The 16,234-nt window shown below is 48.0% G+C and overlaps 1 protein-coding gene across 4 annotated transcripts in view; it reads left to right on the top strand.

Annotated features, from left to right (window-relative positions):
* ARMH3 (armadillo like helical domain containing 3) overlaps positions 1–16,234 on the top strand; it is a 172,897-nt gene that overhangs the window by 52,219 nt on the left and 104,444 nt on the right. For all 4 annotated transcript variants that reach the window (XM_045024060.1, XM_045024059.1, XM_045024057.1 and 1 more), the window contains exons 16-20: positions 407–465; positions 2,252–2,317; positions 3,449–3,518; positions 4,601–4,661; positions 15,029–15,117. In XM_045024060.1, the coding sequence (XP_044879995.1) occupies positions 407–465; positions 2,252–2,317; positions 3,449–3,518; positions 4,601–4,661; positions 15,029–15,117 (345 nt within the window). The remainder of the gene's footprint in view (positions 1–406; positions 466–2,251; positions 2,318–3,448; positions 3,519–4,600; positions 4,662–15,028; positions 15,118–16,234) is intronic.

The following is a 16,234-nucleotide window of genomic DNA, read 5'->3' as shown; positions in this document are numbered from 1 at the left end:
ACTTCACATACAGCGTTGTCGCATATTTCCTCAGGACAATACTGACCAAAACATTGAGTTTTCAAATGCTACCTTACAAGGCACACTTTGTACCAAGATCATAACCCTAGTGAGTAGGGTATATTCTGTCACTGCTGAGAGAGAGATCAACTCTGACGCTGCGTTGTTAGCAGAGGCTCCCGATAGCTCAGTGGGGTGCAGTGGTCTGGCTGCTGGGGTGATGGCTTTAGGGCCACGGTCAGACTATTTACTCTCACAGGGTGGGTGAGTAGGTGTGTGAAGTTTGATACTCGGCCTCTGGTTCTGTTTCCGCCAGGGAGGGTCTTTATGTTCTGAGTCCACACGCCGACCTGTCGGCATAACAAGGCCTAGTGGCTCACGTAGGCTTGTTTTTGTTCATTTGCAGACGAACACCGGCTCCACAGCGGCAAGCTCTGTCTGATTATCCTGACGTGCATAGCAGAGGTAGGTCTTGTGCATGACCCCATCTCATCAGCACACGGCCATCTGTCTCGTGGTGCCCTGGCTCCACGTGGGTTCCCTTTCCCCTTGCTTCCTGTCGCTTGGGCACTGGAGAACTGCAGAGGGTTGGGAGATGGAGACCCTGCTAGAGATGTGACGTCCAGCACTACTACTGTTAGCACTGAGCCTAAACTAGCAGTGTGTTGCCTCATTTCAGGGAGTGTCGGCTTCTCGCGTCACACGTGGGGAGCATGCTGAACTCAGACCTGTTCCCCTCTCATTTAGCGCACGTGTTAGGTCACTAGGGGACACCTTGAGCTGTTCCAGGCCTGACAACACCTGACTCTGCCTTGTTCATGCTAAGCAGAGGTGCTGCTCTTCAGCCATCCCAAGTCCTGAGAGGGATCAGGGGCTAGCATTGGAGGGAGCGGCCATGGCCTCCACAGACAGGGACCACCTTGTCCCTCTCCTGCCTTGAAGGAGGTGGGTGTTGTCAGCCTGATGGGCAGACTGCTCAGGCAGGAGCCAAGGGGGTCAGGTCCCGACTGGAAAAGGGGTTTGGTTGCACACAAGTAAAAACCTTCCATTTAGAGCAGGGACACTCAGACTGAGGCTCGCAAGCGGCTCTTTAATGTGTCTCCTCCAGCTCTCTGCAGCACAGGATATGAAACCGCCGAGTGACCAATCGGCTTTTACTGTGTGATTAACCATTGTAGCTGATAAGAGTAATATAGATAAACTAAATATTTCTCTGTCACACTCTTTAAATAGGAATAGTGCAATGGTGGACCACTGAATGATTACCTGGTCATCCCCTCTGGGGCCCCTGGCATTGGCCACTGTCAGTGGACAGGACACTGGGCTAGACGGACCTTTGGTCTGATCCAGTCTGGCCGTTCTTATGTTCTAATAGTGCTCTAGTAAATGAAACAGTGAAGTCCCACTCCTGTGGCTCTTCTGCATAATATTGATCGCTAATTTGGCTCCCAAACCATGGAGGGCTGCATGTCGCTGCTTCAGAGCAGCAAAGTCAGCATTACTGTGCTGAATGCTCTGCTTTAAAGTCATGGTTTAAAGTCATCAAGTATTTGTTCAAGGTGCTGCAGAAGAGCTCGTTAACTCTGATTTCATTACAGATGCTAGTAATTAGCTCTTCTTAGCACCTGAGCTCATCAGAAAGGCATGTAGAGAAAGGGAGAAGAGAAATATCGCCTGTGTCTAGCAAAGGCATGTTTGATCCTGGTATTAAACGGAGAGGATATTTATTACCACACTTGGCTGTGTATTATACGGACGCCGTTTGATTTAGTGTGGATTTGGGAATGAGATTTGCCTGAGGATTGGAGCTGCTAAGCCACCTACTAGCAGCCTGTGCTGCAATAATTTCTGCCGTGATGGGTCCATCAAGCTGCAACTATAAACCTTCCTCTTGGCTCTGTCATGGGGACGAGGAAAGAGGCAGGCAGGAGAACCTCCTTGTGCATTTTACAGCCCACATTACAATGTTCTTGGCGCTGTCACATGTGGAGTCTGCGACGTGGGTGAGCAAAGAAAGGCATGGGAAATGAATGACTGTGGAAGGCTTTTGTGCAAGTGGAGTCGCTTGGGTTGTCTGACTAGAGGCATAACTGGGGAACAGGGAAGAGAAGTCTCAGGCAAGTGCTAACGGGCAACTTTCTAACCCTTGAGTTGCCTGCAGCTGCCAGTTTTGCCCTGGGGCACGTGGGCTTTGGCAGGGGGGGTTGCTGCAGTAGATGTTTCTCACCTCAGGCTTTGCTCTCTCCAATAGGATCAGTACGCTAATGCTTTTTTGCATGATGACAACGTGAATTTTCGAGTAAACCTGCACAGAATGGTGAGTCTTCTACAGCAGGTTCCTTCCTTTCTCCTTGGCGTGGCGGAAGCCAAGGTTTTGGGTCCTCAGCCTGGGGCCAGCGCACGTGAGAACCCAGCGAGCGCTGCTGGTGGGGGTGTGGGAAGGAAACGCCATCATGGCAGGAGAGGCTCAAGACTCCCTGTCAAGGGAATGAGCTGTGCTGGGCAGCGAGCAGCCTGGCTCCTTGCTGGCTCGCTCAAGGAGCTGGGTGAGGGCTGGCTTTTGAGATGCATCTGGCCAGTGTAGCCAGGGAGAGGATGTGTAATGGGAGGTCTGTGGGGACTGGAGGCGTTAATACATTTTGGGGAGCAGTCTGCCTTAAGCTTCAGCAAATGTTAGGCCCCATGTGATACGTTAATGTGCAGGTCGTAGTGGACCCTAACTTCTTTGAGCTCAATTCACCCCCTCTTTCAGATGGGTGATTCGTGCCTCAAGTAGGGGTGGTGGGGTTTTTACCACTGTCTTGCCCCAAGGGTTCTGCTGCAGGAAGGCTGCTTTCATTTGCATCCAAGGGTCCACAGGAGCCCAGCCTGTAGAGGCAGCCCAGAGGATGTTGTGAATTTGTGCATGCTCTGACCTGTGAGGTGGTCATTCCACCACTGGAATTGCTCTCCAGGGACGTTTTCCCCCGTTGGCGGCCTGTGGCCTGGGAGATGGTGGGGTGACCACTCCAGGACAGACTCAAGCCCTTTATTTTTAAAGCAAGCGTAGCCCAAGCTGTTAACCCTTCTTTCTCAGCAGCAAGCATGGAATGGGAATCATCTTTCTAAGCTGTTAGAGCCGATGGAGGAGCTAGTCACTGGGAGTGCGAAAAACAAACTTCTGGGTCAGGGAACATAAGGGAAAGCACTGTGCCCTGGTGCGACAGTGCCCTCCAGTTACACAGCTCAGAGTCAAAGTAACCAAAGCGCCAGCTGCTGTCTCCCTGGTGAGCGGGGACCCTCTGTGCCCTGGGCTGCAGCAGCCGCAGAGCCAAGTTGGCAGAAATGGAAGAGCCCAAAACTATAGGAGAGCCGTGGCAGTGGATTTATTTGTATGGAAAGCAGGCGATAATGCGCCAGGTGCCACGCAGGCAGCTGCTGACTTCCTTTCTTCTTTGTGTGTTTGAAGCCAATGAGACACAGGAAGAAAGCCGCAGACAAGAACCTGCCCTGCCGCCCCCTGGTGTGTGCAGTCCTAGGTGAGTGTTGCTAGGATGGGATCTTCCAGAATCGACCCATCTCCTGTGATGAGGAGGAAATCAGCTTAGTTTGGGGGAGTTTCCTGGCTACCTATTACCTGTGCAAGGAATTTCAGTTCTCAGCAGGGTGCATTTCATCCCATCCCCTCACTTCCCTCTAGTAGGAGGATTGGTGCCGTGTAACATGCTGCATCTTGTAGATCTGTGGAAAGCCACATTCACTGTCAAGTTTTCCAAAGGACACTGGACACCTTGCTTCCATTGCTGAACAGATGTCACTAAAGGAATGTTTGTTGGCTAGTCCATCGAAACATTTAGGTGGTGAAGGTGATGCCTGGGAGTGAGCAGTCTCTGGGTGACTGAGCTGAGAAAAAGCGGATGGGAAAGAAACAGATGTTTGGTGGTGGAAGTGACTGCTGGGCACCTGGCCTGCCTGGAACAGACAAACTGGGCTGAATGTGGCTAGCTGGAGGGCTGTGTTGCCTGTCTCTCTTGCTGCTCTAGTATTGAGGCCACTTAAATGTTCCCCTTGTGAAACTGACCAAGATTAAAACTGAGTAGTATGTAGAAGACTTCAGTCATTCTTGAGGCAAGACTGGATTTACTTTGCTTCAGAGCCGATTCTGTAGATATATGGATGTCCTCTATGTTATTGTCTTGGAAAACAAAGCTGTAAAACATACCTGGCCTCTGGTGACAACAGTGTTCTAAAACATATTTCCTACTGGAATTCTCCATTGGTGCCAAGCTTTGAAATACGAGTGCAATTCTATGCATCAAAATTAGTGATGTGTTTTTTATTTAAACAACAGTGGGGGAAAAGTGCATGGAGGAAGCATGTCTCAGAGCGCATTGCATTAAAATGCCAGGCAACTCTCAGTAGCTTCGTCCTGGGCTTTCAGAAGAGATGCCTAATTCAGACATAGCTCTGAGTAAATTATCTCTCTTGCTTCTAACTAGGATTGCTGTCTGGGGACATGCTGGGGGCGTGGGTAGTTGGATATGCTGCTTGTTGTTGTCTGCCAGGTGTTACTGTAGCTAGTTTTACGTTTACTTTGTCGTTTTCCTCCCCGGTCTCCTAGATCTGATGGTGGAGTTCATCGTAACACACATGATGAAGGAGTTTCCTATGGATCTGTATGTGTAAGTGACTGAGGGCTGGCTGGCTGTGAATTTATCCTCTGGAATGAGGGGTGGTGGGCAGGCAGGGAAATCACAGAATGTGCATCAGGGCAAAAGAACGTTTTTCGGGCAGGTGGGGCTTTCCAGAAGCTCCTAGCTCTGCGCATATATTGTTGAGATGTTCAGTGTGCCAAGAAATGATCAAAGAAATGAGTTTCCCCCTCTCAGACAGCTTTCCTAATCTGCCTGATCAACTACAAAGAGCTGCACAGTGGGCAGAATTGTCACAAAACATTGCACCAACCACCAAAGCCAAATCCTGAGCTGGAGACAAAAAGCCGATTTTGGAACACCAAGGACGGATAAGCCAGTCCGGCGATTGGGAGTCAATTGCAAACATCGCTGAAGCATCCTCTGGTGCAATGAGGGTGAAATTCACCACTACGCAGAGGGGACCAATACATAGTCTGTGCCTCACTCTTATTTCACCTGGCCAATGGGCCACGGCTGAAGTGGGTCGTAAATGGTCCATTGGCCTTCTGTTGCGTCTATGCGCAGTGGTGAATTTCACCCAGGCTGAGACAGCCCCGTAAACCCCAGAATAAAGGCAAATCTGTTGCTCTTACCTAGAATAACTCTTGAGTCACACATTTACTTAGCCCCAAACAATCCCACCACTACAGAAAGAACCAGCTCCTTGAGAAATCATTCTGATCTAGTTGTTGAGATACAGGGGGGAGAAGACGCTCGAGTCAATGTAAAAGCACTTTTAAAAAAGACAAGAATAAAGATAGCAAGCAGCAGCAACTACCAGTGGGCGTCCTATCCATCGGTTTCAGTGTGTTTACACAGGCCCCTCATTAAATTCCCATCTGAGACCATCCTGCAGCAGACACAATTATTGCAGGCGAGAAGAATGTTATGAATGCACAAACAGTGCCGCATCAGCTGGCCAAGTACATTTAGAAGGTGACAGTGTGGGGCTATTATGGGGAAGGTTGGTACATTAATATTCCTAAGAATAATTCAGACTGCTTTGACCTAGGGGGTGACTGTGGGTCCATAATCGGGGATGTGTGTTATAGATCTGCAGCACATGCTCCGCCAGCCTCCAAAATGCAGCTGACGCAGGTCATAATCCTAATGCAGTGCCCTCTGGCACTAGGTAGGCCTGGCCCCAGGGCATTGGGTGTTTGTCCAGGGACGGGATTAGGTACTCTTATCCACCCTCCCTGTGCTCCTGGTCTCATTTGGTTCCACCACTGAAAGGGCCTTGCTGTTTGTAGCCTGTAGCTTCCAGTCCCAAGGTGTTCCCCGAACACTGACCATCAGCTGCTGTTGATTTCAGAGGGGTAAGAGAAATGGTTTAGCTTTTACCAGGCTTCCCCTTGGCCTTGCCTGCATAGCTGTACTCCGACTGATCCAGGCCCAGCAAACAGACTTCGGTGGAATGGCACTGTGCATAGACATTGTACATCACCCCGTGCTGCTAGCATCGGTGCTGGCAACACTGTCCCAGAGACACACCGAGCCTGGCTCACTGCTTCTGTTTGGTTCCTTTTCCCTTTGTAAATAGAGTCCAACGTTAAGTACATAGCAAATGCCATGTTCAGCTAACGTTTAGGGTTTAATCTAATCACACGCTAACTAGGAATTTCAGCCCTTCCTACCGCATCTTAGTACTGCAGGAGATCATCTAACAGTGGCTGATGAAATGTGTATGGACCATGGGTCTGACATTTGTAGCCAATTTTTAGTTTAAGCCCAGTTTTGAACAGCTTCCCTCTCCAGTTAAAAAACTTAAGAGCTCCTTTCTGCTTCGTTTCTTGTCTGTCTGTCTCTGTCTTTCAGAAACCTTTCCAGGAAATGTTGCTATTAATCAGACAAGGTGTCTTTAAGAGATGAGAGTTTGAATAGCGGGATTTTTCCTCATTTAAGTTGTTTGGAAAGCTAAAATCAACCTGGTCTAGCAAGTTCAAATTTGTATTTTTTAAATTTTGTCCTTAATGAGATCTGGTGCCCGGGACAATTCTCCAGATGTTGGGTAGTTAATTCTGGAGTTAGTCACTATGAATGTTTGAACTTCTGGGAGCTCTGCAAAGTCTCTGTGGGTTTTATAAAGCCTGCAGGGTTTGGAAACTGCTCCATCCAAAGAGCTGTGGGTTGAGGACATTGCGAAGTCTGCAGGCACAGCGTAAGAGTTCTTAAGCTCCATAGTTAATTAGTCTGGTATAGGACACTTGGAAGGATCGCAGACACCTCTGTTGTAGTTTTTAAGCTTATTAAATAAGTATCTGACTGAAGGAGATTACAAATATTGCAGCCATAGTCTGAATGTGTAAATTCCTTTAGCCTAGTAGCTTGGGTCCAGGAAACTGGAAAGCTCTATAAAAAGCAACAGAGAATTCTGTGGCACCTTAAAAACTAACAGATGTATTGGAGCATGAGCTTTCGTGGGTGAATACCCGCATGCATCTGACAAAGCTTATGCTCCAATACATCTATTAATCTATAAGGTGCCATAGGACTCGTTGCTTTTTACAGATCCAGACTAGCACAGCTACCCCTCTGATACTGATACCCCTCTAGAGACTAACTGGGTTGGGCTTGCACGCTCTGGAAGCCAAAGACCTCCTGTTCAAACACCAGGGGTTTCTATTCAGACTTCTCCTCTGAATGCCTGCACACATCCCTTCCACTTCCGGTGTCTGCGCGCCTGGAAACCGAAACTGGAGACCTTTGTCCTTTACGGGACCTGCTGAGGCAACGCATGTGCTGCCAGCCAAGGGTAGAAAGGGGCCGGGATGCCCTGACCCCTCAGTTCCTTCTCACCGCCTATGGTGTGTAGTCAACGCATATGTGATCTTCTCACATTCTTTCCCATTGTCCCTTTAGAAAACAGTCAGAGATCTTTAAGGTGAGGGGTAATTTAGCTGGCGGTGTAGCTGTAGTTTAGATAGTAATACTCGTTTCCTAAAGAATCCTTGTTTTTAGCTTTCTTTCCTTTGAGTTTTTGGCTCTGTACTGGGGCGTGCCTGTATCTCATGGATTTAAGCGCTGTTCTGGCGCTAATAAATCTGGCCAGTCAGCGAGCTTCACTCCCAGTGCCACACCATCACCGGTTCATTCACCTGCATGTCCACCAACGTAATATATGCCAGCGATGCCCCTTTGCTATGTACATCAGCCAAACTGCACAGTCCCTACGGAAAAGGATAAATGGACACAAATCAGATATTAGGAATGGCAACATACAAAAACCTGTAGGAGAACACGTCAATCTCCCTGGACACACAATAGCAGATTTAAAGGTGGCCATCCTGCAGCAAAAAAACTTCAGGACCAGACTTCAAAGAGAAACTGCTGAGCTCCAGTTCATCTGCAAATTTGACACCATCAGCTCAAGATTAAACAAAGACTGTGAATGGCTTGCCAACTACAAAAGCAGTTTCTCCTCCCTTGGTTTTCACACCTCAACTGCTAGAAGAAGGCCTCATCCTCCCTGATTGAACTAACCTCGTTATCTCTAGCCTGCTTCTTGCCTGCATATTTATTCCTGCCCCTGGAAATTTCCACTACATGCATCCGATGAAGCGGGTATTCACCCACGAAAGCTCATGCTCCAGTATGTCTGTTAGTCTATAAGGTGCCAGGGACCTTTTGTGCCTGTCCGTGCCGGACTCCACTGATGCAGGCCAAAGTGCAGGTACCAACTGTTTCTGCCTTGCAAGCCCTGGTTGGGATCTTCAGCGCCGTCTGGAACTGAGCCTTTGTCTACACCATCAGGGTCTGGAAGCTCTGTTGTGCAGCAGACTAAACCTATGGTCCCTTCAGCAGGAAAGGCTCAGATGCTTCCTCTGGCACCATCCACTGCTTGTTGGTCTCCAGCTACTCCATCTGGTACTGTGCTGCCTTGGCATTCGAATGCTGACTCTTCCTCAGAGTCTTACGTATTGAGATCTCATTACAGGTCTCAAGTGTCTCCTCATTCCTCTTCATGCAGGTCAAGGCCCAAGTATTGTGGCTCTGACAGAAGCAAGTGCGGAGGTAGGATGCCGTGAGGTTCGTCCTTGGTACCGTGTCATGTACGGCAGTGGCCTTTCTGGAATCCATGGGGTGTTCCTCCAGACTCAAGGTCATCTTCTCCTAGACGCGGCTCTACTGAATCCCCAGGAAGGTGCTGTTCTCCATCTGGTACCGGTCTTGGTACTGACACCCAGTAGCCAGCAACTGAGGGATCTTATCCCTCTGGGTTCTGACCCTTCTGCTATGGCTGTTCAGCAAACAGTGGCACAGACCGACACTTCCTCATCATCACTTCCCAGGTCTGGTACATTTTATAATCGTCTGGGAATTCTGGAAAGGATAGCCACCTCCCGGGTAGTCAGAGTGAGTTATAATCGTCTGGGAATTCTGGAAAGGATAGCCACCTCCCGGGTAGTCAGAGTGAGTTATAATCTCTGGGAATTTCTGGAAAGGATAGCCACCTCCCGGGTAGTCAGAGTGAGTTATAATCGTCTGGGAATTCTGGAAAGGATAGCCACCTCCCGGGTAGTCAGAGTGAGTTATAATCTCTGGGAATTCTGGAAAGGATAGCCACCTCCCGGGTAGTCAGAGTGAGTTATAATCGTCTGGGAATTCTGGAAAGGATAGCCACCTCCCGGGTAGTCAGAGTGAGTTGGTGCAGGATAATCCACACAGGTTGGTGGATATTCTGCCTATTAAAGCCCACCAAAATTCTTTGGCAAACTCCCTCTTCTCTGACACCCACTGCCAAGAGAACAAAGGAGAGGCCCCAAGTTCCATCTCAGGGGCATGAGTATTTTTATTCACATCCAGACCTTTGCTAGTGGCAGCTGTGAATGAGAAACCAAGGCCAGGGCATTCTAAATCTGCTCCCAAGGACAAAAATGCAAAAAAAGCTGGACTTATTTGGGAGAATGGTTTATTTGTCTTCAGGGCTGCAGTTTAGGATTGCAAACCATCCGGCAGGCCCTCTTCACCCATTAGGATTTTTCCAGCTGGGACTCAGTGTTCCAATTTACAGACAAGCTGCCAGATGATGCTAAAGAGGAGTCCAGAGTGCTACTAAATGAAAGCCACCTGGTGTCAAGACCATCTTTACAGGCTGCATTGGACAAGGCAGACTTGGCAGCGCAAGTGTTGACAACAGCAATCACTGCGCATCAGGTTTTTTGGCTGCAGTTATCGAGCATACCAACAGAAGTACAGCAAACAATTGAGGACTTGCCATTTGAGGGCCTGAATCTGTTCTCAGGGGAAAACAGATGAAAATTTGCACTCTTAGAGATTCTGGGGAAACCTTAAAATCTTTGGGCATTTATACTCCAGGCCCTAAGAGAAAGTTCTGCTCACAGATCTCAGAAGCACTCTCAGAATCATCAGCAATTCTAATGGAGGACAGGTGAGGTCCCAGAGGCCTGGAGAAGGGCAAACATAGTAGTTATCTTTTAAAAAGGGGAAAAAGAGGACCCAGGGAATTATAAATCAGTCAACCTAACTTTGATACCTGGAAAAGTACTGGAACCAATTATTAAACAATCAATTTGTAAGCACCTAGAGGACAATAGGATTATAAAAAATAGATAACGTGGGTTTGTCAAGAACAAATCCTGTGAAACCAACCTAATTTCCTCCTTCAACAGCATTCCTGGTCTAGTGGATACCACATCTACTGCTTCCTCGTATTTCTTGATTTTTAATAAGGATTTTGGCACAGTCCCACGTGACATTCTCATAAGTAAACTGGAAAATGTGGTCTAAATGAAATGACTATACAGTGGGTAGACAGATCATACTCAGAATGATTATCCAGGGTTCACTCCTGGGAGGGCATAGCTAGTGGGGTCCCCCAGGGGTCATTCACGGGTCTGGTACTATTCAATATTTTCATTAGTGACTTGGGTAATTGAGTGGAGAGTGTGCTTCTAAAATTTGCGATGACACCAAACTGGGAGGTGTTGCAAGTACTTTGGAGGACGGGATTAGAATTCAAAATGACCTTGACAAATCGGAGAACTGGTCTGAAATCAGCAAGATGAAATTCAATAAAGACAAGTACAAAGTACTACATTTCGGAAGGAAAAATCAAATGCACAACTATAAAATAGGGAACACCGGGCTAGGTGGTAGCACTGCTGTGAAGGATCAGGGGTCACAGAGGGTCACAAACTGAATAGGAGTCAACAATGTGATGCTGTTGCAAAAATGCTAATCTCATTCTGGGGCAGGAGTATTAACAGGAGCATCATGTAAGAAATGGGAGGTAAATAACTGCTCTACTCAGCACAGGTGAGGCCTCAGTTGGGATATTGTGTCCAGTTCTGGGCTCCACGCGGTAGGAACAATGTGGATAAATTGGAGAGAGTCCAAAGGAGAGCAACAAAGGGGATAAAAGATTTGGAAAACCTGGCCTATGATGAACGGTTAAAAAGCCTGGGCATGTTTAATCTTGAGAAATGAAGTCTGAGGGGGGAGCTGATAAGTCTTTGACTATGTGAACAGTTGCTATAAAGAGGACAGTGATCACCTGTTCTCCAAGTCCTCTGAACGTAGGCCAAGAAGTAATGAGCTTAATCTGCAGCAGCGGAGATTTAGGTTGGGTATTAGGAAAACATGGTCTATATGGGTAATTAAGCTCTGGAATAGACTTCCAAGGCTTTGCCAGGAGCTGGGAATGGGCGACAGGGGATGGGTCACTCGGTAACTGCCCTGTTCTGTTCATTCCCTCTGGGGCACCTGGCACTGGCCACTGTTGGAAGACAGGAGACTGGGCTAGATGGACCCTGGCTCTGACCCAGTAGGGCCATTCATATGTTCTTAAGGCAGGTTGGAGGTTTTTAAGAACAGGTTGGACAAACACCTGCTAGGCATGGTCTAGGTACATTTGGTCCTGCCTCAGTACAGGGGGCTGGACTTGGTGACCTCTTGAAGACCCTTTCAGCCCTACTAAAATTTGTTGTAGCAGATTTTCATTATCAGTTTATGGCCCTCCCCTCTTTGACTTGCCATCAGCCCCTCGAGTCTTCACAAAGCGCATGACCGTGGTGGCACCCATATCTGGATGACTGGCTGGTTTGAGGTCGGTTTCAGGCAATATTGGATCTATGCACGAACTTCAGGGCATTTCCTCATCCAACAGTCTCCTGTGCTGATGGGATGAAAGGCCAACCTGTCTCTTCAGAGGATGTCTTCCTGGGTTTCCTCTTGCACTCCTCTGTGCTATGATATTGCTGAAGTTTCTCTACCTCGGAGAGTTTTAGCACACTTTACAAGAGCTCACGCTGCATCAGCTGCTTTTTTGGGTCACATACCCATCAGTGACTATTGCAGGGCTGCAGCTGGGTCGTACATTCACTCCTCATTATGCCGTCCCCCAGGCCTGATGCGAGGATGCTTGATTTGGGAAAGTGATGTTGGACTCCTGGTTTGGGTAGACTCTGGTACCTTCCTGCATCTGGAATTGCTTATGCCATGTGCAGACACTGGGATAAAAATAGTTACATACCTGTTCAGTACTGTTGTGCTTCACGATGCACTGCACATGTATTGTGCTGCTCAAATCCCGCATTTGGGCCGGGGGTTAGAGATTACCCTTGCGGTCCCTTCTAACCCTGTGATTCTGTGTCCATTTCACAACCCACCCTCCTTCCACCCTGCATCAGAGTGGCAGCAAACTCTGGCTTCTAGTGTGTTTCCGTCCCTATATGCCCTTGGCTAGCAGCACAAGTGTGTGGAGGGTGCATGCACCGCCCTGATGGGCACCGCTGTGGGGGGAAGTTCTCCGGCTTTGGTGCATGTGCACCTGAAGTGGAATGGACATGGGCAAAGCATCTTGAAGAACAACAATTACCAAACAAGTATGCAACTGTTTTCTCTCGAGAGCCTGCAGACTTTGCCCAGAAAGCCAGCAAGCTCCACAGATGGACTCGTTCATTAATTGATAAACTCAACATTAACAAGTCACCGGGACCAGATGGCATTCACCCAAGAGTTCTGAAAGAACTCAAATATTAAGTTGCGGAACTATTAACTAAGGTTTGTAACCTGTCCTTTAAATCGGCTTCGGTACCCAATGACTGGAAGTTAGCTAATGTAACGCCAATATTTAAAAAGGGCTCTAGGGGTGATCCCGGCAATTACAGACCGGTAAGTCTAACGTCGGTACCGGGCAAATTAGTTGAAACAATAGTAAAGAATAAAATTGTCAGACACATAGAAAAACATAAACTCTTGAGCAATAGTCAACATGGTTTCTGTAAAGGGAAATCGTGTCTTACTAATCTATTAGAATTCTTTGAAGGGGTCAACAAACATGTGGACAAGGGGGATCTGGTGGACATAGTGTACTTGGATTTCCAGAAGGCCTTTGACAAGGTCCCTCACCAAAGGCTCTTACGTAAATTAAGCTGTCATGGGATAAGAGGGAAGGTCCTTTCATGGATTGAGAACTGGTTAAAGGACAGGGAACAAAGGGTAGGAATTAATGGTAAATTCTCAGAATGGAGAGGGGTAACTAGTGGTGTTCCCCAAGGGTCAGTCCTCGGACCAATCCTATTCAATTTATTCATAAATGATCTGGAGAAAGGGGTAAACAGTGAGGTGGCCAAGTTTGCAGATGATACTAAACTTCTCAAGATAGTTAAGACCAAAGCAGATTGTGAAGAACTTCAAAAAGATCTCACAAAACTAAGTGATTGGGCAACAAAATGGCAAATGAAATTTAATGTGGATAAATGTAAAGTAATGCACATTGGAAAAAATAACCCCAACTATACATACAACATGATGGGGGCTAATTTAGCTACAACGAGTCAGGAAAAAGATCTTGGCGTCATCGTGGATAGTTCTCTGAAGATGTCCACGCAGTGTGCAGAGGCGGTCAAAAAAGCAAACAGGATGTTAGGAATCATTAAAAAGGGGATAGAGAATAAGACTGAGAATATATTATTGCCCTTATATAAATCCATGGTACGCCCACATCTCGAATACTGTGTACAGATGTGGTCTCCTCACCTCAAAAAAGATATTCTAGCACTAGAAAAGGTTCAGAAAAGGGCAACTAAAATGATTAGGGGTTTAGAGAGGGTCCCATATGAGGAAAGATTAAAGAGGCTAGGACTCTTCAGCTTGGAAAAGAGAAGACTAAGGGGGGACATGATAGAGGTATAATAAAATCATGAGTGATGTTGAGAAAGTGGGTAAGGAAAAGTTATTTACTTATTCCCATAATACAAGAACTAGGGGTCACCAAATGAAATTAATAGGCAGCAGGTTTAAAACAAATAAAAGGAAGTTCTTCACGCAGTGCACAATCAACTTGTGGAACTCCTTACTTGAGGAGGTTGTGAAGGCTAGGACTATAACAATGTTTAAAAGGGGACTGGATAAATTCATGGTGGCTAAGTCCATAAATGGCTATTAGTCAGAATGGGTAAAAATGGTGTCCCTAGCCTCTGTTCGTCAGAGGATGGAGATGGATGGCAGGAGAGAGATCACTTGATCATTGCCTGTTAGATTCACTCCCTCTGGGGCACCTGGCATTGGCCACTGTCGGTAGACAGATACTGGGCTAGATGGACCTTTGGTCTGACCCGGTACGGCCTTTCTTATGTTCTTATGTTCCTAAGACGTCTGGAGGGGCTCGGGCACGCTGGTCGTGAGTTCAGTAGCAAGACTTAGATATGCTGTAGATCTGCCAAGTGCCACGCTTGCTGCTTTGGAGCTGGCAGCGTCTGCAGGCGATGCCTCTGGTGCTTAGTCAGCATGGGCTGTGAACTCAGTGCTGTCTCCTGGATGCCCCAGAGTTTTGCTTGGGGACCTTGCAAGGACCTGTGTATGCTTGTGATGCTGTGGAGCTGATAAGGTCTGTTGCACCTGTAACTGGTTCCAGATTCCAGGAACTTGCCAGCTCACTGAACTCATCTGGCAAAGCATGTCAGTTCTGCGAGCCACGTAGCTCCTTCTTGTGGCTCTTACAGGCTCCTCACGCCAGGGCAGTGAATCTCCTAAACTCCCCGTGAGGAAGACTGTCCAAATGTGAGAAACCAGCCACCCAAGAGAGCCCCGGGGCATTGTTCTGTAAGTGTTTCTGTAGCACATTGTCACTGGGAGCTTGAACGCTGCCATGCAAGATGCTGTCTCCAGGTGGCCCTGCTTCCCTCAGGGCAGCGGGCCTGAGAGAGTGAGTCAAGCCCTCCTAGCTAGGGGCTTGGTTCAACTTGCCTTTCTCCCCCAAGAGACACATCCGGCCATCCGCTGTCTCGTCCCTTCCTGGAAGGCTAAAGGTCTGCTGCGTAAGGGTTTAAAATGGCCACGGCAGTGTCTCGGTGGTGAGTGATAATCTTGCTGTCCTCTCTCTGTTCCAGGCGGTGCATTCAGATCGTGCATAAGCTGCTGTGCTACCAGAAGAAATGCAGAGTGAGGCTTCATTATACCTGGCGGGAGCTCTGGTCAGGTACCTGGAACCCTTTCTGTTCACCTCTTTGTGCATGCTGCAGGAGCTGCTCCTCTTGCTAAGAGCGCTCTTTCCTTGGTGAACTTTTTAAACCACAGCTTTTGTCAAAACTGCTCTATTTTCTTTTAAAAATCACTGCATGGTAATTAGATCCCCTTCAAAACTCCTCCTCCTCCTCCTTCTCTTCGCCTCCTCTGTATCTGTCTTGGATTCTTCTTGGATCCTTATAATAGTAGCTAATCTGCCTTCTTGTATGGCCCTGATTGCCATGGTATCCAAGTGCCTCATGATTTTTTATATGTCATATCAGTCTTCAGAGCCCCACTCACCTGATGGGAGCAGCATTCCTTAACGGAGGCTATTTCTCTCTCCAACAGCTGGGAATAGCGGGGAGGCTGCGGTGCGGGAGAAGCTGGGTTTGTTGCAGCAGGTGGGCTATGAAGAGGCTTGTGTGAGGAGCTGCACAATCTCTTGACCACAAATATCAATGGGAAGGAGGAGAAGCTTCTAAACTCTGGCCCTTGTGGTGTTCGCTGCGGGGGCACTCCCCACACCGAGCCAGAAAAGGCCTTTTAGCGGGTTTCTTTTGTTTTCCAGTAAAGGGAGTCAGTTCCCATGCACTGTGTGCTTTTATCGGGCGGTGCAATCTTTGTATTCACTGCGGGCGATAGACCAAGTGCTCTAACAGGCCTTGTCCTTCGCTAATTTCCAAGCTTCTCTTCCAGTCCTGCAAGCAGCTGAGCTACGAGGGTGCAATTATTCCCCTTGCCTTTGTGGCTGAAAAGGGAGGTTTTTGCGCATTGAAGGGGACCTGATCCCCTGTGTCCTGCTCTGGGAGTTGTGGTTCAGGTCTAGGATTGGTGGCTTGGCTGGATTCATGCAGCTCTCGCCAGGAACTCGGCTAGAGGATGGCTGTTGAAAAGATGTGCTGAGGGGTTTCTGAAGCGGTTCTCAATTCGCAGTCGAGTACTTTCCTTCGGTCGCTGTGCCCAGCTGGGTGCAGAGACATGGAAATGCACCAACAATCGGACTCCTTTGAGTTCTTTCCAGTTGCTTTCTTCAGAACCGAGCCCCCAGAGGACTGGTTGTGTGGCAGTGAAATCCAATGCCAGTAGAA

The sequence above is a fragment of the Mauremys mutica genome, chromosome 7 (genome assembly GCF_020497125.1).
Source record: "Mauremys mutica isolate MM-2020 ecotype Southern chromosome 7, ASM2049712v1, whole genome shotgun sequence".
Classification (NCBI taxonomy): Eukaryota; Metazoa; Chordata; order Testudines; family Geoemydidae; genus Mauremys; species Mauremys mutica.
Note: the sequence above shows the minus strand (reverse complement) of the source record. Positions and strands in the feature narration are given on the sequence as shown.